General features: G+C 44.8%; 3 protein-coding genes across 7 annotated transcripts; 1 reads left to right on the forward strand and 2 right to left on the reverse strand.

Moving 5' to 3' along the window:
* Window positions 1-4,975: 4,975 nt before the first annotated feature.
* On the forward strand, window positions 4,976-6,986 carry LOC112879294 (phosphopantothenoylcysteine decarboxylase subunit VHS3-like). The gene is made up of 3 exons (XM_025943517.1): window positions 4,976-5,273; window positions 6,145-6,203; window positions 6,294-6,986. Exons 1-3 carry the CDS (start codon window positions 5,160-5,162, stop codon window positions 6,622-6,624), a joined length of 504 nt encoding a protein of 167 aa, XP_025799302.1. The 5' UTR covers window positions 4,976-5,159; the 3' UTR covers window positions 6,625-6,986.
* A 238-nt stretch (window positions 6,987-7,224) lies between these two features.
* On the reverse strand, window positions 7,225-14,947 carry LOC112879291 (probable anion transporter 5, chloroplastic). 4 transcript variants are annotated; one of them, XM_025943512.1, is made up of 15 exons: window positions 14,499-14,943; window positions 13,680-13,825; window positions 13,204-13,303; window positions 12,700-12,752; window positions 12,282-12,356; window positions 11,557-11,637; window positions 11,425-11,483; window positions 10,884-10,984; window positions 10,332-10,447; window positions 9,991-10,027; window positions 9,675-9,770; window positions 8,211-8,352; window positions 8,075-8,127; window positions 7,804-7,890; window positions 7,225-7,719 (listed from the first exon to the last, which is right to left on the reverse strand). In XM_025943512.1, exons 1-15 carry the CDS (start codon window positions 14,856-14,858, stop codon window positions 7,609-7,611), a joined length of 1,617 nt encoding a protein of 538 aa, XP_025799297.1. In that variant the 5' UTR covers window positions 14,859-14,943; the 3' UTR covers window positions 7,225-7,608. The 4 variants fall into 4 exon arrangements, 3 of the variants coding, with proteins under 3 accessions (XP_025799297.1, XP_025799299.1, XP_025799298.1); XM_025943514.1 differs by having other exon boundaries at window positions 13,680-13,833; window positions 14,499-14,631; XR_003226028.1 differs by lacking the exon at window positions 8,211-8,352 and having other exon boundaries at window positions 14,499-14,947.
* Window positions 14,948-15,151: 204 nt separating this feature from the next.
* LOC112879292 (cysteine--tRNA ligase CPS1, chloroplastic/mitochondrial) lies at window positions 15,152-21,294 on the reverse strand. 2 transcript variants are annotated; one of them, XM_025943515.1, is made up of 9 exons: window positions 20,853-21,294; window positions 20,272-20,335; window positions 19,704-19,865; window positions 18,764-18,934; window positions 18,383-18,664; window positions 18,177-18,302; window positions 16,718-16,918; window positions 16,465-16,566; window positions 15,152-15,694 (listed from the first exon to the last, which is right to left on the reverse strand). In XM_025943515.1, exons 1-9 carry the CDS (start codon window positions 21,218-21,220, stop codon window positions 15,458-15,460), a joined length of 1,713 nt encoding a protein of 570 aa, XP_025799300.1. In that variant the 5' UTR covers window positions 21,221-21,294; the 3' UTR covers window positions 15,152-15,457. The 2 variants fall into 2 exon arrangements, with proteins under 2 accessions (XP_025799300.1, XP_025799301.1); XM_025943516.1 differs by having other exon boundaries at window positions 19,704-19,897; window positions 20,853-20,929.
* Window positions 21,295-26,161: the final 4,867 nt, after the last annotated feature.

A 26,161-nucleotide genomic window follows, 5' to 3' on the forward strand; every position in this document is an offset into this window, starting at 1 on the left:
GCTGCCTCTCGGCAGCATTGGCAGCAGCTTCAACCTCCTCTCTCTCGTCATTGTTGCTGCATCCTTGCATGGCGTAATTGGTCACGCGGTCCATGACCCTACAAATCACAAAGCACAAAAAGTTGTGTGACTTGCAGTACAAAAGAGATATATATGAAATGTTCAGTTGAAATTGCCTATTTAAATACATTGTTGTGCTTATTCATTACAATATAATTGTATGACCCATAGCCATATTATTACATATTGAATTCTTGTTTTGCAAAAATTCACACCGCATACAACTGCTTACTCTTGTCCTCGTATTATTACCTAACAAAGGATCATATTATTGTCTAATGCAGTACCAAAAGATCCAAGAGAAGTGCTATGTTGCTAAAGGATGGCTATGACTTCAGGACTGATGACAAGGAAACAGAGACGATGGTCCAAGTAACTAGTCAAGAAGAATGTTGTTACTGTATGCACTCAGAATCTATTCTTTATATTCTCAAAAAAGAAGTAGAAAATAAAACACAAGGGTATGATGCGAAGCGTGAAGGGTAGCACATTTGAGATGATGCACTCTGAAATTAATGAAATAAAGAAGAGGGGGAAAAAATATGCAAAGAAAAGGCAACAGGACAGCGGCTACGGCAATATCCAACACTGTCAGACTCTAATCTGCCTGTTGCTACAGGTGCATCAACTATCCATAATGCAGTATTATTGCTTATCTAAAAAAGTACCTATTGGCGAACCATATTATTGTCTATCTAGAACAATATTATTGCATGATCCCTACCTATATTATTGCCTAAATCAGGTCCATGTTATTTGCCTGATGGCATGATCCTTTAAGCTGAATACATAAAAAAGACAGCAAAACTAAAAGATACAATAAGCTGAACACAAGTACTGTTAAAAGAGTGCCAAGATACAACTGCAAAATTGCTAATGCATAATAAATAATCAGCTTAACCATTACGTAAAAATGCTAGTAGATAATAGAAAAATTGCTTAACTGAAAGGGAAAGAAATGCTAGATAACTCAATCATCAGAAAACAATCAGGTAACACCACAGTGTAAAACTTACTGCTCATCCTATTCAAAATAAATACTACTCCAACAAGCAAACGATCAGAAAACCTATGAGATAAATTGCTACTTGAACAACAAACAATCAGGTAACTTGCAGTCTAAAAATTCAATGCATTTTCGATTAGATGATGTGTGTATAACTGAAATTACAGCATCACAAAGATCATGGCAGGAAGGATGTTGCTCAACCTTGGGTCAAATGCACAAAAGAACCTGCACATGATCACTCAGCAATGTCAGGAATGTCAAAGCCAACAACAAATCGCTCATGCTTCAGAACCAAGATGTGCACATGCTTCAGCTAGCACCTCTCAAATGTTATACCAAACATCCCATGTCTACGGTTTGTGGACTGTAAGTTTAAGATCAATATCAGAAATTCCATAATAAAAAATAGTTCAGAACCAAGCCGTTCATCAAATATAGCTATCACACAATCTCAACTACCAATATTTTCCCCAGTAATGTCAGTTGAACTATTGCTAAAAAAATGACCAAAATGTATGTGGCAACTGGATCACTTGCATCACTGGTTTTGTATGAGCCCGCTCTAGCACAAAAACAACAAGCGCAAATTGATCATTAGAACCAACATTCCAATCATCCAACACGAAACAAATGGTAAAATAAAAACTGGTGAGGCTCTCCATGCCTAACCCCTAGCCCCAAATCCCCGAGCTGTAAGGGAGGTGCAAGAGGCAACCGTATTTCAGTATGAATCTTCTGGCAAATGCAGAACATGCTACTGAGCAGATGCAGAACATGCTAGCACAAAGCGAAAAGCTAACTTAAATTCCCATTATCATCAACACTATTACCATAGCAGCTACTTTAATCTACAAACCAAGTTTGCCAATTCCAGCTTCACTAGCAAATCTTCTGTTCTATCACTAGAAACACCCCGCCATTGAATATCAGTTGTGCACAGCATAGATTATCCTCCTCCCATGGCCTAACCTCACCATCCAAGTTCAGAAAAGTACGAGAGGTATACCTTCCCCTCCGGCGCCGCTTCGAGGAAGACGGGATGTCGGCGGATCTGGAGATGAACCGCCGTCGAGGGCGTGCCGACCGTGGCCTCTTTCGTCTCCCTTCGCCGCTGCCCCCTCCCTTTGCAGATGACGGCCGAGAGTCACTCTCGCCTTCCCCTCGGCCGGCCTCGAAGGAGGAACTGCCGCAGTCCTCCAGATCCGTCCCGCGCCGGGGACCCTGCTCGGCTGCTTCCTCCTGCGCCCGCGCGAAAGGGGATGGAGGACGCCGGCCGGGACTTCCTTCTCCCCATGCGCAGGCCCCAGCCGCCCCCCGACGGCCCTCGAGCGCAACGCCGCTGCCGACCGAGACGCGTCCGCCGCTCCTGCGCCTCCCGCCGATCTGGCCCCGCCGCCCCTCTTCCAGATCTACTCACCCGCGGCCCGCCGCACCCGCCAGGCCCTCCCCCACCGGCGACCCAACGGCGGCCGTCGCTTTCCCCTCCCCGGCAGTTTCCTCCCACGGCCGCACGGAAGGGGCTGGTGGAGATGCGCTGGAGGGCGAGAGCGATGGAGGACGCCGGTCCTGCCTCCCTCTGTGCGGGACGCAGACCGCTTCCTCCATTTTACCGCACGCGTTGGAGAATATCGCTGGAGCGTTACGTTGCTACAGTAGCCTCCGTTAATAGAGAACCGCACCCTTTACAGCACGTCGCTGGAGACAGCCTTACACTCCGTTGTGGTGGTGCTTGAAGTAAACTCACTCATTTAATTCATGTACGGCGGGACGGGGGCGGCAAGCTCGCTAGTGGGCGGAGGCGGCGTCGGCGAGGCTCAGCCCTCGGGAGGCGGACCGCCGGCATGGCCTCTTAGTGGGCGCGCCGTTCGGGTGCGGCGTGTACGACGCGGTCTCATCGGTGTCTGGCCATATAGCGCAGGCGTGCGGACATGGCTTCAGGAAGCGCAGCGAGAAATCCAGCCCCGAGCCGGCCGGCCGGCAATGGCGACCTTCTTGCGCCGTTTTCCCCGCCGGAGGTTTTGCCGATGCGTTATCCTAACTGCAGGTTCGTGTTGACAATGAATGCTATAGGAAACCGTTTGAGGAAATTTTTATCCGGCAGTACGCTGGTGTTGATATTGATGACACTTCTTGATACCACAACCTTCCGAAATCCTTATCCAGCATAGTGTCAACATTGGTGACACTTCTTGATGCCACTATCCTCCTGGAGGCGATGTCGATTTCTCCTCGCACCCATGCGCTAGATAGAGATTTATGTGAAGGATTCATCAAGCAACAGATCATCCGAACATCAAGTTTCTAAGCAGACGGTAGACATGATGGATTGAAGATATCGCGTGAATACATTGCAAGGTTGAAGTGAAAGTGGGAACGAAGAGAAAAATTGAAGCTTAGGCTTCTAGTTTTTTTATTTGTTTTACAGTTTTTTTCTTATATTTGTAAAATTTCTTATTTGAGGTTTAGAGTTTAAGAACTCTTATAACTTTTTTGGTTGCAGTATTCGCATGTGAATGATTAAGATTGGAATATATTTGTGGCAACTTTGCAGCTTGTGACTGGTCAGCCACGAGCCAAGGGGCAGCCAGCCATACATATACAGAGCGGCACCATTGACTGGATCGACGAAATGGTCACACTGAGACATACAGATACACATCCCCTGCATCGCATCTTCTGTTCGCGATTAGTGAAGAAGCGAAGCCATGGAAACAGAGAGGCAGCAATGAATGTATCGCTCGCTGCACGCCCCATCATGCCCACAACTCAAGCTTGGGATTAGGAGGTTTCGGAACCGGCCGCGATACTGAGGTCGGCTCCGTCGTTTTGCCGGCACCATCCAACCATGGCCATTCCCAACATTTTGCCGAGTCGAGCCACCCTCGACATCCACCGGCCTCCGTGCTCCAGGTCGCAGCATGCTCGCGACAAGCATGCTCCGTCCAGAAGGATCCTTCGTTCCCACCGTCGAACGTGCCGCTACCCTCCGTCACCTTAACCTACCTTCATCTCCGTCGTCAGATCCGCCTCCACCACCCACCGTCGCCTGCTGCCACCGGATGCTCCACCACCACCCACCTCCGCTAGACCCTCGCCGTGACGCCCCCGCCACCTCCACTGCCCACCAGGGGTTCCCCGCAACCTGCGGCCGGTGGCGTCCCTTCGTCTCGCCGCCCCGCCCACAACCCAACACCACCCGTCGGCTACCCTCCGCCCAAGGACCTCCCTCTATAGCCCGGACCTCGCTGGCAACCACCCCGAACCCTAAACCTATCCGGTGGCAGCGAGGCAGAGCAGGAGCGGCGCCGACAAGTGCGGAGGAGGAAGAAGGTCGAGATGGCTGGAATTGGCTGCTAAAGGACAAATTAATCGGTGATGCCACCTTCGGACGATGGATCATGCGTTTGTAGCGCGTGTGATGTATAGCCTCGGCGTTTTCCAAGAGGTTGAGATATAAACTATGGGCAGAATACATCTATCTGGTTAAAGCAAGTGCCCACGTTGTATCGCATGGCCGGTTAATTGCTTTCTCATGAGCACATGTTTTTTTATTCAAACAAATAGACACCTGACGGACATGAGTTGAGTAGGCCGTACGAGTAGCCCCTGGGAAAGTGCGGCGCGAGCAGGCCCGCTGCCAAGATGGGCCTGACGTGTAGCGAAGCCCACCCACGCGGCAGACAGAAACAGCCAAGCCCAGCAAAGACCTGGACGCATCACGAGAGTCCCCCACTCATCACACGGCACAGAAGCCGAACAGACGAGGCGGTTCGAGATCCCGATCGGCACGCGCGCCTCCTCCCCTGACCTGCCCCGTTACGCTTTCGAATCCTCCCCGCCCATTGGACGCGCCTCCTCTGCCGGGGCCCACCCGCCAGAGACCCTCTCGCCCGGTGCCACGCGAGCACCAAAACCCTAAGCACGCGCTCACACGGCGGCACCCGCAACCCCACCCCACCCGAGCACAAAACCCTAACCCCCCATCCCGCCTCCGCTATTAAAGCGTGCGTCCAAGAACGCCGCTGCCGCTAGGCGACCGCATCCGCATCTCCACCCCTCCTCACCGCTCGCGCACACGGCAAAGGCAGCGATGGCGACGGCGACGGCGGCTGGTGGACCCGACAGGATGGCGGCTACGGCGGCGGCTGCTGAGCTCACCGGCGCTGTTGCCGCCCAGGGGTTGCTGGGCCTGCTGGCTCTTGCGGTAAGTATTGTTTTCCTCTTCCCCCTAGTGCGACCTGTGGTATTGCTGTCCAATTGCTGGATTTGTAGTGACCGCGATAATTGTATGATTTTGCTGCCCTTACGGACTTTTACCCTGATTACCCTGTGACTCGGCTGTGCATAGAGCTAATTCTTCATTAGACATGGCGTACTTTGCGTTTGACTGAAATTTTAAAGTATTCGAGTCTGTAGATCTAGTGATGATATGCATCATTACTGTTTAGGTGATGTTGGATTTTGCTGTGCCGTAATTTCGGTCCTCTTTTCTGCCCTCTTTTACTCTAGAATAGATCTAAGCAGATCTGGCTAACTGAATATGGAAATTTTAGTTTCAATGCACGATGGGAATCAGATTAGTGAGTACTCAATACTGTAAAAAGCTACTGTAAGTGACATTTGTTCTGTCTTCTCGCGATTGATCTTAGTGTGTATTGACTGGTATTGTGCTGGAATAAATTGAAAACAAGATGCATATGTGGAACTGATCTGATCAGAAATATAAGTTACGTTTAGAGTGTCTTCTCAACCTCAAGTTATGCTCTGCTAAAATGCATGTATTTGGGAAACTGCAGCGGAGATCTGATTAGAGAAGTCCTTAAAGTTTTGCTGCGTGTCTAATGGATGATCAGATGTGCCACCTTGGCTGAAAGTCGAAATCAATTAGTTGCCATACTGCTCCATGTTTACCAAATTAGTGGGATTTATTTCTTGTTGATCAAAATCATGATGATACTCACCTTGCTGAAACTAAGCTTTATATACCACATGTTTTATAGTCTCTCATGAATGATGCTTTGTTTATTTTGTTTTTTTGCTATTATCCTGTTCTGATGTAGCTGCATTTCTCTCAGATTCAAGCTGTAAACAATGGAGTGGAAATATTGAATGAAGACCAGAGGGCAATTTACAAGTAGTTTTCTGAACTCTTTGTTTAAGTGTTTATCTTATGACTCAGTACATATTTTCTGTGCTGACTTGTGTGTTGATGTATTTTTTGAAGGCTACTTGGTAGAACGAAATCTGAAAAAGTTCCTGAGAATAAGGATGCTGGGTCAGATGATGATGATGACGACGACGACGAAGACGAGGATGATGATGGGGGTGATGATGATGACGATGCTGAGGAGTACTCCGGGGATGATGGGGGTGATGATGACGATGACGATGACGATGATCCGGAGGCCAATGGTGAAGGAGGGAGTGATGACGATGATGATGGGGATGATGATGACGGTGATGATGATGGCGAGGATGATGATGATGACGACGATGATGGCGAGGATGATGATGACGACGATGAGGACCAGCCGCCAGCCAAGAAGAAGAAGTGATTTGGCAATTACACCTGCATCCACCTCCTTGGCGTTTCATGCTGTTACATGTGTTGTTTAGATGATGGAGCAGGTTTGGGACCAATGTAGCTTTGTCAGTGTCTCAATAGTGTAGGAAAATTTGACATCTGATGTTAAATTGTTATCTTGTGTTTTCCCCTTTGTGCATGAAGTCTTAATTATGTGTTCTGAGTGGGGGTCATTTACAATTATTGGAGCTGTGATTCTGTGTCATGCCATTCAATCTCATTCTGGCACTGAGACGGTGAGGCTTGAAGTCTGTTCGCTGACAGTAGATTCTGGAAGTATCTTGCAATGTGCTTTTGACATGTGCTGGAAGCATCATGCAACTTCAAGCCTTCTATTGTTGGGACTCATTTATCAAATTCCATTATTTATGCTGAGGAGCTGTATCGTATGACTGGGCAATGTTATTGGACAATCCTAGGCGAGTAAAGTTGTCTCTGGCTGAATAGGTATTTAGGTCTACATCACAGCGTTGAACCAAGCGGCAAGCCTGTGACTTCGTTCTGGGCCTTCTGGCTGCACCGTCAATAGAAATTAAAATCCAGTCGAACAGGAGTACAGGACTATGACAAATTAAGGATAGCACAAAAATGAATGTTCTGCTAACCAAAAATGTCATGCTGCCCTTCATATCTACAACTGAAGTGTGTTTCCTGACACAACATTACTACAATACCGCTGATGCAATCATAACTCTTCATGACGAGCACATTGCTCTTTCCCTACTGAAATCATGTCAAAAAGTGAAAAATAACCAGAAAAGGCATATATGCATGTCAGCAATGGCCGTATGCATTTACAGTGTAGTCCTCTGCCATTGGCCTCCTCTTATCTCCAACTGACTGAAAAGGAACATAAAACCCATTGGCTGCCCAAGGGCTCCATAATTTTGCCTAGACTAAAGATGAAATTTCCTTCTGAAATAACCCCCTTCTGTGCCCAGGGGAACCATAGGTGTCACGACTCTGATCCTGACTTCGAAAAATCCTGGGGCTCACTGCTGGCAAATGCTAACCATACAGCAGTACCAGTTAAGTAAAAGAAGACAGATGGCGCGAAGAGTGATATCTGCACACAAAATGGTACCCGATATGGTGATTAGAGTGATTCATCTTCATGAAACGTAATATAGCTTATGGATTGATGGCATACACTCCAAGAATGAGTTGAATCAAGAAGATAGCCTGTCAGTGCGACACCAACAATTCCAGGCACAGCACCTACAGTGTTTGTGATTCCCTGGAGCACAAAGGGAACAAATTATAACAATCACTCGTGATGGAATCTACAGAAATCTAACCAGCATCGACTGCAGACTGTCAGTCAGTCATCCTTTTTAAGCATCTAAGCAACAGAACTTTTCTATTTCTTTTCACGAAGATACATGCAGAAAATTTGAGAAGACAGGATTTTAATGAGTTACCAGGAGAATGCTTGCATATTCACGAGAGATATCTTGATGCGTACAATAAAGCCCTGTTTAGCAACCAAAATATTGAGGTTTGGACCTTCGAACCATGTAAAAAGTGAGAGCATGATTGCAATCTTAATAACATGACCTGAAAATGCGAAGCTGGAGAGTGCTAGACCACTTGTAAGAAAAGCAACGATTTCCCAGGGAGGCAGTCCAAGATCCACAGAGGACAGCATCATGAAAATCGCAGGTGAAACAAAGGCAATTGTTTGGCATATTTTTCGTACCTACAGATTTAAGCAACAGATTCATTTTTTTTCAATTCTACAATTTTACAATTTTTTCTATGAGCTGACTGAAAATACTATTATGATTTATAACACAGCATATACTATGTTCACTCCTGAGAATTGCCAGGGCTTCCTGTTGAGGGAACCAGCAGAAGCAATTTGGGAATCCAGGGAGTATTGGAGTTGGATGCAAGCAGCAGGGGCTGATAGGAGTTATAGTCAAATAGGAAGACAAAAGAATCTACTTCGTGTGAAATAGTACTTGATCTTGGAATGGAGTGTGCACTGTACTAGTAATCCTAGTGAACTGTAAGAGTCCAGGTCTAGTATGGTGTGTTAAGCAGCCCTCTAGTTCACTGAGAGGGAGGGAGACATATTCCATGAAAAGTAAAAACGGTAATGCTAAGGAAAGGGCGTCTGATAGATCGGACGCCCCATCCACCGTCCCCCTCCCCCTGCAGGAGCTGCTCCGGCAGCCACTCCCCTGCGGTGAGGGTGAGCCGCGCCGGCCGCTGCTCCCCCGCGCCGGCCGCCGGAGGAGCTCCGGGCTGCGGGGCAGCAGGCAGGGGGCGCACGCGGTGGGGGGGCGGGCCGCCGCTCCCCGCGCCTTCCTCCGCCCCTGTCGCCGCTCCCCCGCCAGGGGCGAGCCGCGCCGTCCGCTGGAAGAGCTCCAAGCGGCGGCCATGGCGGGCAGCTCAGAGAGGTTGTAGAGGAGGAGCGAAGGTTGTGGTAGGGGAGCACCAGGTGGTCATGTTGCAATAGGTATCTCATGATGTTGCAGTAGAGATTTTGGGATGTTGCAATGGGTACCTCATGGTAGATATTTGATGTTGCAATTATTCTTTGAAGATGTTGCAATTATGATTTTTAGATGTTGGGCGATATTCCCCTCCAGCTATTGATGAATGTTTCAAGAAAAATGGTGCAAATGTTGCGGTGGGAATTATCCTGGATTCGATTGCAAAGGTGTATTTTGATGCACATTTTGAATGTTGCACACGTTGACTTTCCCTGTTGCAGCTGTTTTTTTCATATGTTACAGATGCTATTTTTTCATGTTACGGTGGGGCGACGGAGCGTCCGATGGATCGGACGTCCGGGCGCTAGTAGTTCCCAAAGTAAAATATCAATCTACTACCTTCCAGCTGCTGTTGTCAACCCTCTCTAGTTTTCTCAACCACAAGTCCCCCATTACTACTCTAAATGCCAACCATTGCACCTACACATCGGAGGTGCCTAAAACTGAGGTTTAACACTCTGCAACAAAGCATACACATTGGCCTCAAGGGGAGGTCGATTGAAAGAAGTGAATGCTTTACCTTCGTGGTGTCAACTCCATTTGCTATCAGGTTATCTGCAAAAGGTGCTGCAATAGATGTAATGACAATTGAACCCAAAGGAGGAAGGACTGACACCTACAGGAAAAAAAATGTAAATTCAAAAGCACTACATGAGACTGGAGTAAAAGCTAGATATCAATGATAATAAAGACGAATCGAGCCCTCTGCCCCACGCATCAAACCAGCTCACGTGGTTCACTGGGTTCACTGTTTCCGCCGTCGTAGATCGCCTAGTGAGGGTGGGGCTTTCAATAGAAGGATTTACTATAATTTAAGAAATAAAGCATGTACATACCCATGCTGCTTCTGTTAAGTTCAGGTTCAGCTCCTCACTGTGTAACACATGGTTTGGAAAAAAAATCACAATAAGTTGTTGCTACATATGTTTGACACAATATAATGAACAAATAGCAATGTATTTTAATTAGAACTAACACTTCCCTACATTTATAGATCATAGGAGTAAGATATGTGGGCATGCCGTGTGCTATGGACTGACATATCATAGTAAATGTAGCTAAGATGAGAGAAACTATAACAATCTTATGTTAATTCATGATATCCGATTTCAATTTTAGTCCTTTTCTCTTTGGTCCTATAAAGTAACTTGAGAAGAAAACTTGCAAGGTGCCAAACCTAAAGAATGTTGGTAGCCAAGACAAGCAAGTATAATGCCCCCAACTTCCGCAAAAGTGTGCATATATCATTGCCCACACTGCCTTGCTTTTGAAAAATGCTCCCCAGGGAACATCCTACAAAACAAGTAATGAGCCTGCTATGTTAAGAGACATGTATTAAACAAAAACAATCTTTATAATGAAAACTATGTGTCCATTCCCGAAGATGGTTACATCGCATCACATGAATTCTTGATAGTGATAAACTTCATCTGCATGTAGTTGAATAAGATTTTGCTCTTCTCAGACTCTGAGAGTTGTTAACTTCATTGCAAATACAGCGCACTGATGCCAACTGGTTAGGAAGAAGTCAACATGTCTTTCAGATGAGATGACAATGAGCAACAAACTAGACATTAGGTTTCCATTGGTTGTTCTGCCTTGATTATGGAACTCATCTTTTTCAAATGTCATTGATGTCAGAACTTGATAACAGTTTCATGATTTGATCCCTGAATAGATACTCTAAGAAGAGGTTAAGATAGCGCGACCTCAGTTGGTGGAAAACAACCTTTAGTGAATTCTGCAAATCTTCCAATGACGAGTCTGATGATTCTGAAGACACAGCTGATGAGACAAGGCCATCGGATCCAGTAGAACTTTGTCCCAAATCTGCAAAGTAGAAATAACTTTTGTCATGTTTCAATTGATTATATGAGTGAACTGTAAGATAAAAAACATAAGGTGATAGTTAAAAAATGCTTTTAGCTAAAATAATGTAGACACAATTAAGTTCAAAGAGTAGTCAACAATGATCATATTTAATACTTTCTATTAAAAAGGAAACAGATAAACACAGTGCAAACCAGATTAGGTGTAATCATGCAATTGCAAGCCATCTTTGTTAGTGCACAAAATCAACTTGATACATGGAGCTTTGAGGAGGTAGTCCTCCATGTAATGATCCAACAAAAGAATTTTTTACTCCAAACATGATACAGAATTTTCCAAAATCCTCGGAAAATATATGCCTACGGATGATAATTATAGTGATTTCTATGGGAACGTTTCTATCATGGTGGCTGATATCATAAAGATAGCCCAGCGCTTACTTAATAGGCCTTTGTTGTTACCCAACTGTTTCCCTTTAAGAGATTCAAACCCTATGCACCTGTGGACAACAGAAAATAAAGTTCAGCCACAATAAATTATGTGTTACCGACTTCTTAGAAATATATGCTCACCAAATAATCCCAAGAAGGCCAAATATGTAAAATACAGACTCCCAGCCAAGGTTCTGAATGATGGGAGGGGCAAACAGAAGTCTGCAATGTGATAAAACGGGTAAACCATTAACCATATAGCAAAGCTACTGCTATTACTTCAAGCTGCATGGTTATAAAGACAAATGTAAGGCAATGTTGTTTTGATAAACAAGAAAAAAAAAGGTTAACATCTTGTTATTAAGGATGTCTTGTGCAGCTATCAAGATTTGAGATAATGAAAAAAAAAAATTGCATCATGCTTCGGATGCCAAAAATTTGTATCTCACCCATGTGGATTGAAGAATGAGACAAATGTAACCAGCAGAACGGTTACAAGAAGTTCACGAGAAAAAGAAAAGATTTAGCATTTTATCTTTCTAAACAAATATCTCACTACATTCTTCTATGTTTACATCCAAGTGCATGAGAGGTTAGATGCTCAGAACTTAGAGCAGGATACTTTTAAGATCTTTACTAACAGGAAAAAAGGGAAAATATCAAATGGTTGGCAGGAATTTCTAGTAGAAGCACAATAGCTTAAAATAGTACTCCTATGAAGCCACTATTTAGAGCTGAACACAGATGGAAAATCTAATTTAGTTTGGATTCAGCACTTACATGCATCAGCATATGCATGGAAGTATGTAAATTGTTGCATAAAGATCATGAACATATTGGGCTACCATATATGTTAATACACGTACCCTAAGACACTTCCGAAGCTCAAACCACCAAAAACAACAGCAACTGCTCTTGATCGTTCTTGCAAGGGAATGGACCTGCATGTGATAGCCAATGAAAAGCCTGAAGTTCCAAACTACTCTTGCATAATGCCAAAATATATATGAACCATTGTGAATTATAATAGCATTTAATGTAAGATTCACAAATGTAGACACCACCCATGGAGTGTAGCTATGCAAAAGTTCATCCCCTAAACATTAAAAGAGGAGCATGGAGAAAATTCCAACATATAAGCGGCCTTCGTTGCGCTAGAATTTATAACCATGAGATAGACCACTATCTAGAAAACACAATTGACGCATTTGTATTAACTAACAGAAGTCCCAAAAATAAATGTCAAGACAAGGAACCAAAGTAACATATAAAAATAGATCTTACCTAGCAATTAAATCTGTAGCAGCTGACGGGGAGACACCTTCTCCAATGCCTACCTAGCATATAACACAACTAACAAAGAATAAAGCGCAAATAAATAAAGATGGAAACTTTTTCTGTTCAAGTTAACATACCCACCACATAGGCAAAGGAGATGCAATGACTAGACATTGTGCTCAAATGTAAATGTTCAAGAATTTATGCAAGGAATTATGGATATCGGCATATCACAAAGCTTCTGCATCGCAATGTGTTATTTCTGGGAGTCCTGACACTTTTGCAAATTGCATTTGTTAAATAATATGTGCACAAAATCAGATTCTTCATAAAAAACCAGATTTCTCCTAAACCTTAATTAAATTTCGAGGGACTGCTTGTGATCATTATCCTTATCAGTGTCGACTATGTTACTCGATACAAACGATACAACCCCTGAATACAAGAACAGAATAAAGTAGTGCAAATTTTGGATCAGCAGCTAGGAGAGACTTTAAGTGAGTAGGTTACCAGAATCCTTGACAGCACAAGTCCTGGCATGAACCCTGCTACAACAGGAATTAGAGCAGTGGCCAAAGACCATATCACAACACCAACCTCAAGAACTTTCCTACAATCAGCATAAAATATAATACTAAATTATTGTACAATAATAAATAAATAGACATCACATGTACTGTAGGAGTAAAATTAAATGATGAGAAAGAACATGGGATCCAACTATAGGAAATTGGGAAAGACATCTGACTAGAATTCAACTGCCTCAAGTTATAATGGTAATACAAATATTTTCAGCCTGGAAAGGAGGAAAAAAAAAACAAAGATATGTTCAGCTTATGAATCATACAGTAGCAGTTGGCAGTTCCTACTTCATAGGGCTGTTTTGCAATTTTCCTACTTAGTAAACAATAATGGATCAAAATTTCACAATCATATATGTCTTGCATTCATAAATATTCAAGATGATTTTGTTACCCTAAACAAACCTTCCGCCAAACAATTTTGCCAGCGATCCTCCTGGTAGTTGACTCAACGCATAACCCCAAAAGAATGAGGACTGAACTAATCCAGCAGTTGATGAGTTCCAACCATACTGATGTGACATTGGAATAATCGCGACACTCAAGTTAACCTGCAGAACTAGAATATTGAAATCAACAGAAGTTCCTCTTGGCAAAGGATGGACCCATCCATAAAAGCTAACTGTAACAGCAATTTCATTACTTCTTTTTTTAAACGAATTTCATTACTTCAAACATTTGCATGCTTGTAAGACAATGTTTAAAAACCCTCTTGGCCTAAAGTGAATATTACATGTTTGTACAGTGATGCACGTGCATGCTAAAATGAGCACTAAAAAATGTGACAAGTTAGATATGGCCCGTATGATTAAGCAAGTACAGACTATTGCAGCAGTGGCCTTCAGCTGAACTGTCCCACAGTAATGTCTCTATGTTATGCCAAAGGAAACCCAGAGGAAAAATAAAACAGTGATCATCATGTAGATTCATTTCGCAACTCAAATCCCCAATGAACATCTGGTAAATTTTATCGGTAACACTTGCTAAGTAATCCTAAATCATAGCACCAATTGCTTTCTTTTTTTTTGAGAAGACCAATTGCTTTCTTGGTTTCACATGAACCAAGCTATAGCAAGCCAACGAATCGCATGCATACTATCATATTAGTTCTACCAACTCAAAATACCATTTATGACTTCATTGCAACAGTGCGAATGGCCAGGTGTAACTGTAAGCCCATAATCCCGTGCAAGGTCCAGATGAGACACAAACAGGATGGGTCACCTTGTCCATGTTGCAGATGACGAAGGCGAGAGAGGTGGCGCCAATGAGCTTGTACCGCTCGGGCAACCGCTCCCACGGCGGCCACCTCAGCTCCCAAGCGCCGGCCACTTCCCCCTCCAACTCCTCCACTCCCCTCGCTCCCTCATCCACCCCGACCGCCCCCGGAACCGAGGGCTTCTCCACGGCGCTCGTGCCCCCGCCGTCGCCGGAGGACACCCTCACGGCCAGCGGCCAGCGTCGGCGCCGGTGCGGGAGGGGCGCGCGTGGCGGGAGCATGCGGAGGAGGGGCCGCGGGCGGCCGCCGCCGCTGCCGGCAAGGAGGAGGAGGTGTCGCTCGGGCTGCAGCGCCGAGGCCGCCATGTCGCGTCGAGCGAGCTGCGAGCGACAGGCGTGGTGTTCCGTGTTCGCGCAACTGGTTGCGCTTTGAACTCTTCCCGGAGTTGCGCGGCCGAGAGGAGTGCACGACGCCGAGAGCGTGTGGTTGGCGTGGCACGTGGGCCACATCGCCGTGGAGCCGGGGCCGACACGTTGGAATGCTGCCAAGCGAGGACACGTTGCTGCTGCCTGCCTGCCCCGTGGGCAGAAACGAAAACGAAGGCAGAACACGATCAGCGGCAGCAACCATGAAGCAAGCAAATCGTATTGTTTTCCCGTTGAGACATTTATGTTTCTTGGATTTGAAGGCAAATGGCATAACGGGTGTATCAGTTAAAATATTTAGCAATATGATCTACAAAACTTGCAGTAATGACTGTCAAACTGGCTATCTTTTCGTTCCATTTAGTCATCTACAGACATGCACATAACTACAGTAGCCCTCACGGGAGCACATAAATCGTGCAAATAATCTTGTTTCTCTGAAACTCCGTTCATCACGTCGCAGGACCTGCACAATACTGCAACCAAGCACGACCAACACAGAACTGGTGTACGTGGGTCTCCCAAAGAACTTAAGCAGATCATGTCTTCACAACCTCCGCTTCCTCCTCAGAAAGAGGCACAGATGGTCTCCAAGTCGTTCCGTCAGGACCATCCATGAGGGCGATTCCAACAGCAGCCAATTCTTTCCGGATCTCGTCAGATTTTTCGTACTGCTTCGCCTTCCTTGCTGCAGTCCTCTCTTCGATCTTCTGCAGCACACGCTCCTCGGTGATGGATGCTCTTCTCAATGCTTTCTCCCGCAGTTGTTGCAGAGCCTTGGAACAGGAAGTCGTTAGTAGCATGAGCGACTCGGTGAAAGACACTAGTGAACATTGCAGCTTAAGTACAGGATAGTGCAGAACTTGAATCAAATTAGCTGCGCCACAATCCAAATCGATCATAAAAAAGCTTCTAAGATACACTAGCATTTTCTGCTTAGGACTTGTATTGGGATACACGCTATGCAAGACTAAGCATATGTACTATGATCACTAAATAAGTTTCTTTCCTTAGGATGACTCTGGTTGAGTACGGCTGATAGGTAGGCCTCTCACATTTTAATTCTACAAAACTCAGCTTTCCTAGTACCAAGAGTTTACATAGTTGAGTCTGCAATGACCAACATGAAGTACTATTATTGAGAGGCTGTGACAGTGATACTCGTGTAGAAACAAATTTGTACTGCAAGCTGTAGACTCACTAAGGGCAGCTCCAGTGCTGGTTCGCACTTTGGAGTCCACGACAGACGAATGAAAGCGTAAACATCGATTTGTGGGTCCCACGGATATACTAAAAAATTTCTGACTCCGCGGCGTGGCGGCGTTCATCCTCTTCACGCTAGACATGCAGGCAGGCAGTTGGGAACCGTGCGCTCGGGGCAATTTTTCTATTCCCTCGAGTCGAACCGAGTTTAAACTTCAATTTCTAGTTCTGACACGAACGGTCGACTTTCACAGTGTGCACGGTTCGGTTTCGGAAGTTCACAAGTTGATTTCCAACCACACTGGAGCTGCCCTAACTCAGCAGTGCTAACAGATGCACTCACCTCATGATAACTTGAAGGCAGCAATCCTAGAACAGAGAGCACTACTCTTATTTTCTCTTCCAAGGTAGCAAGTGATTCCAATCGTTTTTCCTGCTTCTTTCCCTGTTCAAACGCCAGTGTTAGGTCAAAACAAGTTAGATAAGTTTTACCACCTGCATGAAAATGGTAACCATTTGCACGAAAGTGGTACAGTGAAGTCTGAATACTAGTAAACTGTATCTCCAGGAGTTCATCATTAAATTTAGTAATTTACCTTACGAGTGTGCAACAAATCATTCATCACTTTCAATGGTTCAGAAATAGCAGCCAATGCTACTGAAGTGTGGAGATCATCTGACATTGAAGTCTCAAATTCATCATGAAGTTTCTGGATATAATTTAGGGTACTAGCAGGCAAGGAGTCTCCAGAGTTCTTATGTTGCTGCTGGCAACTCTCTTCACAATCTCGTAACGTCTGTGGACATAAAACAGTTCAAGTGAGCTCTTTAATTAGAAGTTACAGCAGTGAAATAATGCCTAAAGAAACAGGAAGATCAGTGAGATTAGAACTTTCAATGCCATCAAAAACTTAACGAATGCTTGAGTTTTCAGGCAAACAAAAGTAACTTCTCAGTCTCCAGGCATGAATTAGCTATGTGTTGTCGAAGATTTAATTTTAGAAAGAAACTGTAGCAGAAAACTGCCCAGCGAAGTCAGATCAAGTATGCCACTACTGCAATCATCCCATGTATTCCGAACCAACGCAATCAAATGACATTGAGTACTGTGAAGGAAGAAAATTGTGGCAGCAGTACCCATTCTAAAACATCAGCTAATATGTGAGCACTTGGAAGTTGGAAATAGTAAGGAAGGATAAACAAGCAGTTTCAGTATTAACAAAGAATTACCTCAGTTTAGGCAACACAGTTTTTCTTAGGCAAAAGGCAGCCAGGCCGGCTAATATGTGAGTTTCAGTATTAAACAATGAATTAATTCAGTTTAGGCAACACAGCTTTTCTTAGGTCCAAGGCAGCCAGGCCGGCTAATATGTGAAAACTTGGGAATCAGCTAGGACAAACAAGCAGTTTCAGTATAAAAAACAAAGAATTAATTCAGATTACACAATCCAGCTTTTCTTAGGTACAAGGCAGCTAGACCAGGTCAGGTGAAGTTCAATTGGCAAGTTCTATTAGTGAAAAGGTAACATGACCCAGCCAAAAAAATCTTATGTTAATTCAATAGAATTTGAGTATCAACTATTCATACATGCTATCTGGGAGAACTACCCCAGAAACCATATTAGCAATCCATTTTGAATACAGAGAAATTTGCTTCCAAAAGTGCAAATAGTGTACCTCTGATTTGTGATTACACTTCCTTGGCCTCTAGATATTGTTAACAAGCAACTAAAGGAAACATTTACTATGTTACATACATCACAACCTAAAGTTCGAGACCTTCCTTCTTTCAGTAGCATGATCATCAGGGACATGTCCTCAGGTGCGCTTGAAATAGAGAACTCAAAAGTTTTGGACTCTTGGAAGACAATAATAGCTACAAGTAGATGGACAACCTTCAATATACATTTACCTGGATTTTCTTATTCACTACCTAACAGGTTTTGTTGCCAGAAAAAAAAAATAATGATAGCATCAGCAAAGAGTTGCCAATCATGGAGTTCATGCACACATCTCTGTATCACATATACCTAATAATATATACACAGAACATACCTGATACGTGTAATACAATCTATCTGAAGCAACATTGAGTTGTTCTATTGTGTAGTTGATTGGAGACCTGTAGTGTGTGCCAAGTAAGAACATTCTCAAGGCAAGCGGGTGGTACATCTCTATAACCTGGGAAAAATGGCAGCCTTTAAGCAAGTACAGGTACAGTTATTACTTACTAGGGGAACATTTGAAATGTTGCCTTTTACCTTGCGTATGGTGACGAAGTTACCAAGTGATTTAGACATTTTTTGACTATTTACATTGACAAAACCATTGTGTATCCAGTAATTTATGCTACTGTCGCAACATGCTGCACGGCTCTGTGCTATCTCATTCTCATGGTGTGGAAAGATGAGGTCTTCCCCACCACCATGTATGTCAAAAGAATGACCCAAGTAATGTGCACTCATGGCGCTGCATTCGATGTGCCAACCTGGCCTTCCAGGGCCCCAAGGGCTCTCCCACCATGGCTCCCCATCTTTTGCAGCCTGGAATTGACATGGAATGAATTTATGATTTATTAAACCATCTCCGCAGAGAACAGAATACAAAAACTGCTGCATACCAGCATCTGTGACATCTTTTACCTTCCATAGAGCAAAATCAGCTGGATTTCTCTTCCTCTCATCAACTGCAACCCTTTCACCAGCTCTATTATCATCAAGTTTTCGACCAGATAACTCTCCATATTCAGGAAAATTGTCAACAGAGAAATAGACATCCCCACCCACTACGTATGCACAATTGTTATCAAGGATCTGCTCAAAGAAAAGTTGCAAAGAATACAAAGAAATCAAGCTGTGTAGTGCAAAAAGTCATTATACCAAAAGAACAGGAACTCAACATCGATACTATGAGCACTTTAAATAGCTGCTGTAGGTATGCAACCAGATGGGAATGACTGTCAAGCACAGTAAAAAAGCACAAAAACTTATAATTCCTCCATTTTTAAATACAAGACTTTTAAGAGAAGCTAATTACTTTTTTTAACTAATACCTTGTCCTACATATCATATATTTAAAAATGAGAGGGAGTACTAATTATTTACAGCAGATATTTTACATCAAGAGAGCAACACGGCATGCTGTCCTTTATGTTCACAACTGCATACATATGGCATGATCACATTGAACAATGCCATACAAACATGACACACAGCATTGTGCAGCTTGTATACTTTTACGATTATAACTGAGTCACATAGCACTTCCCAAAGTTGAAATAGCAATGCCTAAAGTCCATCTCAAAATTGTGTGTTATTTCTATGAATCCTATGAGTTGACAGGTCAAGCCACACAATGCAATAACAATCTACTGTCATTTGTCAACTTAATGACATATGATGAACCTTTTCAACCTGAACTATGTCAAAGCAAGATCCAACCAATCCGAGATTAAACCTAATATTGAGCCCACTACAGAGATCAGTAACATTTTCAAGACAACAGCAAAAAGAAAATGCATAAGCATAAATACTAAGTACTCTGCTCAGAATACTAAGGAGCCACAAAACCAAGTACACATACCTGTTTAATCATATTTATAATATGATCAATATGATCTGAAACACGGGGCTCCACAGATGGTGGTAAACATTGAAGATTAGCCATGTCTGACAGGAAATCATCAGAGAACCTTTTGCTTAAGCTAAAAGGATCTTCCCCCAGCTGATTTGCTCTAGCAATTATCTACAGAATTCCAGAAGTGCAACTCAGGTTTCCTGTGCAGATTAGCAAATTGCATTTCAATATTCATTCTAGTCTTCCACGTAAAATTGCTCAATATGATTTCAGCAGAAAATAGTTTATATAAAGCCATCTACATAAATTCAGGTATAAATCTGAAATAAACATGACATCAGTAAAAATGTGTGAAACGTTCAAATTAGATCTTTCTTATTTACTTTAATTCAGGTTAATGAAAATTCTGTACACAGTAAAGCTCTGACTTTCAAGAGCTTGTAAACAACAAAGATGTAAGAAAATAATAACTGCAACTTCAAGTATTGAGCTATGTAAAAGTCATTAAATTGGTTAACAGAAACTGTGAAATCAGATTCGTTTATTTGCAAACAAAATTTAGTCCGAAAATCACCTTGTCATCAATGTCGGTGAAGTTCCGAACATAGCGAACTTCATAGTCCAAATAACGCAAGAACCTATCAAGGTGACACAGTAAGTTTATGCAACACTTCTGTAGAAAGAAAACTATCATGGAAATAAATATCGCGATAAGATAATAGATACGAGGTTGCGAGAGCGTTAACACTTAACACACATAATCTTTAGGGATCCATATCAAGCATCTATGCAGGTCCAGGTCAAATTATACATGCAGAACCAATTTACAAGGGATTTAACCATTGTAACCATGTCAGTATGTCGCTACAGTGTCTATCCTACCACACCAGTTAAATCACAAAAATGTCGATGTGCAGTGACAACGAGCCATTTAGGGTTTGGAGTAACAAGCAGCTTAATCATCACAAGGCATATGTATCTGTGGCCATTTGAGATCGCAATGTCAGCCATCAATCCACTCAGTAATTAAATGCTGCTATTAGGTGGCCTCGTAACCTCGTTAGTCTGCAACACTGCAATAGAACTCTACAGTACCTCCAGCGAGTGATCGAGTGTGCAGTCAGATCAATAGAGATTACAATTGTACTGACTGACCTGTAGAGGACGTCAAAGGCGACGTATGCGCGGGCATGGCCGATGTGGCTGTCGTCGTAGGGTGTGACTCCGCAGACGTACATGCCGACCTCCCCGTCAGGAGCTCGCGGCCGAAAATGCTCCTTCTTCCTCGACTTGGTGTTGTACAGGTGCAGCTCGCGGGTTCTCTCCGCAGCCGCGCCATTCGACGCGGAGGCGGAGGCGGAGAAGGGGGAGGTAGAGAAGGGCCTGGCGGGGTGCGAGAGCAGGCGATAGGAGCGAGGCGGGGAGATCAGGGATATCGCCCGGCGGAATTGTGTGCGAGCACCGGACGGCGAAGGGAGGAGGAGAGGGAGAAGGCCAGCGGCACGCCTCGCCGCCGCCGCCATCTCTGGGTCGTGACGGCAGTGCGCGCGAGGGCCAGCCGACGAAGGGTTGTGGATAGCTCGCCTTCCGATCTACGGAGTAGGGGTATTCGGTTTTTGTGAGATTTGTTCCTTTACTTTTCTTTTCCTTGAAGAGTTTCTCTCACTGTATTTTAGCGAATTGACCACGAAATCTCTGCATCTACATGAGCTGGGAATGGTTTTAAGGGAAATCACGCAAATCTACAGAACACACCTGTACTTTGACTTCTCGATCGATGAAAAAAAACCTCTCTTCTCGGTGCCTGTAAAAAAAATAAATCACTTGAAACTTGCCATCAATACGACGGACCGATCATCGATTGAACTGAATAGTTAGCCAGACAAGCAAAGTAGTAGTTTTACATCATGGTAGCATGAAAAAAAAAGAGAGACGAATTTCACATAAATACACGAGAATTTATAAACTTTCCAGTTGCAAAATCTAGTTCGATAATCTAACGTGGAATTCACTTGCGTTGTACAAAGGCCTTTGATTTCACTCTCTTCTCTGCTGTTCTATTCTATCTGTACAAGGTCCAGTAAAAAACCCATTGGCAGCCCAATTGTTTGTCGGGGCAGGCTGCTGCCGTCGGTCTCGTCGTGCTTCACGCGCTCACAGCCGGGCCGATGCCCATGGAATGGAACGGGGGAACGGCACCAAGTGAGAGATTGAGGCGCCAGATTCCTTGCTATCCACTCTCTCGAGCCTTCTTTCCCCTTCATACAGGAAACAAACACAGGCGATTTTATGGTGGAAATCCGATCTGCCACCAATTCCATCAGCATCTCACTTGTGATGCCCCTTGCCGGCGTCGGAAGTGGAAGGGGCCTGATCAATCGGCAGCTGGTCGCATAGATATATTACATAATTTAGACAGCTTCTGTATTTTAGGGTTTTTGGTGGAAATAAACTACCAACCAGTTCTTTTGTCCTTCTGAGGTTCTTCCGATGAAGGTGTCAGAGCCAAAGTCGAAGACTGCCACCGCAAAATCTTCACCGGTGATTACCCTACGAGGTATGTCCTTGTCACACCCGATCTAGGAAAAGTAACCGAATGCATCCTATATGTGCGACAGGATCAAGTTTCGCATATACAGTAGACGTCACAAGCGAATATCCGAAACAATACATTGACGGAAAGGAGTATAATAGTACTTTATTACATAACCGACAGTCTTAATCTTAAGCGAGTAAATAAACATCGATAAATAGCAGCGGACATTTAGCTTCACAGGCAGTTGACTGGGAGACATACGCCTAAAATTCTCCAATATCTTCAGGAAACTCCGGACAAAAAATCTTGTTCTAAGCAGCATTGGTTTTAAATAAAGCAAGCTTGAGTACACTTATGGTTGATACTCAGCAAGTGGGGTAAATTATATGACATGCAAGGCCAAATCAAGGATAAGCTGACATGGTTTTACTGCGATAAGTATTTTAGTTGGTCAAATTTTATTTAGCAAGCATTAACTAGGTGCAAGTTTATACCAACCCTTAAATAAGAGACTAAAATAAATAAACAACAATAAAAAATAAAGAACATCAGCTTAAATTATCTTTAAGTTCAATTATCATGTGAGGGTCCAAGCCGCTCTTAACCGTGAGCACGGCTGATATATCAGTTTTCACTCTGCAGAGGTTGTACACTTTACCCACAACTCGTGTTTCCCTTGATGCCCGGGTTTGCAAGGCCCTTAAACACTTCCGAGGTGAGTGACAGGGATTCACTACGAGGCCTTTACAAAGATTCCCTAACTTATGACAATCCGCTAAGGTTTCAAGCCAAAGCGGTCATAACCCTCCCTAATGAGGGAGTACCTTAGCCAAGGACCACATAGCCATTTGCCTCAAAAGGACCGAGCTATACCCCGTCAATGCAACCCCTCTTGCCCTTTCGGTAAGATCATCACAAGCTAAGGTTTCTAATTAATTAGTCAAGACCAGAGCCATACAGTAATTGTGGTTGTACTGTTTTCCTGGGTGGTTCTCCATATTCCAATTGATTCAATATTCTTAATTATCACCAAACAGCGTTCCAGAAAAGGTAAAACATCATCATTGATATCCGAATTATCCAACCCCTCTCTATGCAGAAGCAATAAGCGTAGCTACAACGTAAATATAAACACCCAGGTTTAATCAAGGAAGATAAATTGAAACTAGGCATGTCCTTAACTTGGGTTCCATCATATTTTAGACACATGCATGCGTATAAAGTAAAGATGTAATTGTGATATTAAATAGGGCTGAAACATGATCAAGGACCATTTGCCTTCGTTAGCAAACTGCTGCTGCTCAGGAAATTCTTCAAAGTCTTGACCGTGCAGATTCTCGAACTGCGCACCATCTAACGTCGCACACAAGCACATACAGGCAAACAGTGCAAATAATAAGAAACAGTACACCAATCAATATAAACAGAACAAAATAATATTTTAAAATCATTGTATAAGTCGTAAGGATCGCGTGAGCGCAAGAATCGATGAAATCGGAGTTAAAACGGAGAAGTTAGGGCTAAAACAGGGTTCCAGGGGCTTATCTGCGAAAGATTTGGATCTAAAAGAACCTAAAATAAAGAATCCAGGGGCTAGATTGAAATTAAACCCTAGACAGAGGGGTTAGAACGCAAAATCAAGGGACAAAGGACGGTGGGTTCTATTTTGGAAAACTACAGGGGTCTAAACAGAAGAGAAAGGACTTAAACGCGAATACTTTTGAACTGAGATGGAGTGCGGGTTGAATCTGGAAAAACATAAGGGCTATTTTGCAAAGAGGCCATGGTTGACCGGTACTCAGGTTGGTTTGACTCGGGGTTAGATCCGTTCTGGGCCGTCGGATTCTGATCCGACGGTGGGGAGAGCGCAGGCGGTCGAGTCGGCGCGGAAGCGGCGGCGGGGCGTGGGCGGCGAGGCGGAGGCGGTGGCGGCTCACCGGACTTCACGCGAAATCGCGTTTCCCGGCTCGGGTTCGGCTCGGATTTGGACGGGAAGATAGAGGGCGACGCGGGGAATCAATCTAGGGGGCGGCGAAATTGGCCGTGGCAATGGTGCGACGGCGAGCGGCGTCTCGGGGACTCCGGCAAGCTCGTGCGGGCACGGGAGCGCGAGAGGGAGAGGGAGAGACGGCCGGGAAGCTTCCTCACCACCACGTGGTGCTCCGGGGATGGTCGATCGACGGCGGGCGACAGCGGAAGGGCGGCGCGGCGGCGGGCCGGAGCTCGAGCTGCAATGGCGGCTCGGGTGCTAGGGTTTTGAGCGGGGCGGCGGCTGCGGCGTGGGGGGATGAGGCGTGGGGGTGCGGCGGCTTAAGTAGGGGCGGCTGAGGGCGCCTGGGCGTGCGGGCCCGAGGCGGATACGGCGGAGGGAGCGGAGTCCCGGTCGGGCGCGGGGAAGGAAAGTCCAACAGGTGGGGCTTGCGCGCCAGAGAGAGGGAGCGGGGCACAGGCGGGTCGGGCCGGGAGCGAGGAAATGGGCCGCGCGCGGGGAACTGGGCTGGAACGGGGGAGTGGGCCGCGCGCGCAGGGAAAGAAAGGAAGAGAGATGGCCGCGGGCCGGGCTGCCGGGGGAAAAGGAAGAAAGGGAGAGAGAGGAAGTGGCCGGCTGGCTGGGCCCAAAGGAGAGAAAAAAGATAAAAACAAACCATTGCTTTTGAGTTTGAACATGAAATTTGAATTCAAATTTAAATCCCAATAAACCACAACCAATGAAACAATGCAAAGAGCATGAATGCACATATCATATATTTCCCTTACATTTATTTTTTATACTTAACGAAAATTGTTTATCAAAAATCCTATGACTCCTTTAACCTATCCTGTTATTAAATTTTTGCACTGAAAAATTTAGGGTATTACGGTCCTACACCTACTCGCGATGGATCCCCTTTCTGGATAAGCTGTTCATTGATTAGGGTCGGCCGGTGAAGCGACAGGCGGCAGATCCTAGTTTCTATGATGCAGTGACGACTTTCGGCTGTCTACCGGAGCGTTCAGCGTCTCAAGAGCGTGTCATGTTTAGCGTGCAACTTATTGGCGTTTCAAACTGTAAGTGTTCTTCGTCGACACGGGTATCAGCCTTGAGTTTCATCCTTGGTATGCTTCTTCATAGTGGGCGGTGGAGGAGAACCGGGCTGCGGCGGCAACGGTTGGCGGCGACGGAGATCACCGAGAGCATTTTTTGGGCTTCAATGTAATTTTTTTTACTTTCAGAGGTGCTTGTTTAAGGTGCTCGATGTAATTTTCTTTGTATCTTTTCAATAAAATTTCAGCCCGGTGCAGTCAAAAAAGATCCCTTGCTATCCGGCGTGATGGCCACTAGCTATCCTAATTGGCATGTACCTTCTGTTTTTACAGAATATGTTGGTGCCTCAGATGTGCTGCTCGTGGTGCCTCTGAAAAGGTGGCCGGCTTCACAAGTGGCAGGTTCGCTGACGACGGGGACCACCGGAAGAAACTTGCAAGATTTTTGGTTATAATTTATTTTACTTTCAAAGTTGTCTCTGTAAGTTTTGGATGTAAATTATCGGAAGCTTATATGAATTATACTCCCGATTTCTTAAAAAGGAAGTGAGAGCACGGACTCCTAGCCCACCAATCACACGGATCATTTCGGGTCAAGGATCTCGAGGCTCTCACTTGGGAGTCATCATCATATCATTGCCCTATCAAACGAAGCCGCGCGTGGCAGTCGGCGATGGAGGCGCCCGGCAGGACAATCAGTCACGGTCTATTGTGGGCGCTGTGTCGCTGAAAGTGGGACCAGCGGACCGGCAGCTGAAGTTTGGTCTGCACGGCGCATGGGACACCGGGTCTACTCCTCGAGCTCGAGGACACTTGGTCCGACCGTGCGAGTGGGTTGTACGCCTTCAACTGTTACCAGGACCCACCCCCTCTGCTGCCTTTGGCATCAAAAGTGGTCGCTGCA

This window comes from Panicum hallii, chromosome 2 (assembly GCF_002211085.1).
Source record: "Panicum hallii strain FIL2 chromosome 2, PHallii_v3.1, whole genome shotgun sequence".
Classification (NCBI taxonomy): domain Eukaryota; kingdom Viridiplantae; phylum Streptophyta; class Magnoliopsida; order Poales; family Poaceae; genus Panicum; species Panicum hallii.

Excerpts from the sequence above, each read along its gene's own strand:
- LOC112879294 (XM_025943517.1), top strand. The coding sequence starts at position 5,160 with ATGGCGACGGCGACGGCGGCTGGTGGACCCGACAGGATGGCGGCTACG. Across the intron at positions 5,274-6,144 it reads TGGGCCTGCTGGCTCTTGCG|ATTCAAGCTGTAAACAATGG; the intron begins GTAAGTATTGTT and ends CATTTCTCTCAG. Across the intron at positions 6,204-6,293 it reads GACCAGAGGGCAATTTACAA|GCTACTTGGTAGAACGAAAT; the intron begins GTAGTTTTCTGA and ends TATTTTTTGAAG.
- LOC112879291 (XM_025943512.1), bottom strand. The coding sequence starts at position 14,858 with ATGGCGGCCTCGGCGCTGCAGCCCGAGCGACACCTCCTCCTCCTTGCC. Across the intron at positions 8,353-9,674 it reads ATGGAGTTGACACCACGAAG|GTACGAAAAATATGCCAAAC; the intron begins GTAAAGCATTCA and ends TTAAATCTGTAG. Across the intron at positions 8,128-8,210 it reads CTCCAGCTTCGCATTTTCAG|GGCTTTATTGTACGCATCAA; the intron begins GTCATGTTATTA and ends GTTGCTAAACAG.
- LOC112879292 (XM_025943515.1), bottom strand. The coding sequence starts at position 21,220 with ATGGCGGCGGCGGCGAGGCGTGCCGCTGGCCTTCTCCCTCTCCTCCTC. Across the intron at positions 19,866-20,271 it reads TCACCGACATTGATGACAAG|ATAATTGCTAGAGCAAATCA; the intron begins GTGATTTTCGGA and ends GGAATTCTGTAG. Across the intron at positions 18,665-18,763 it reads CTGATTTTGCTCTATGGAAG|GCTGCAAAAGATGGGGAGCC; the intron begins GTAAAAGATGTC and ends TGTCAATTCCAG.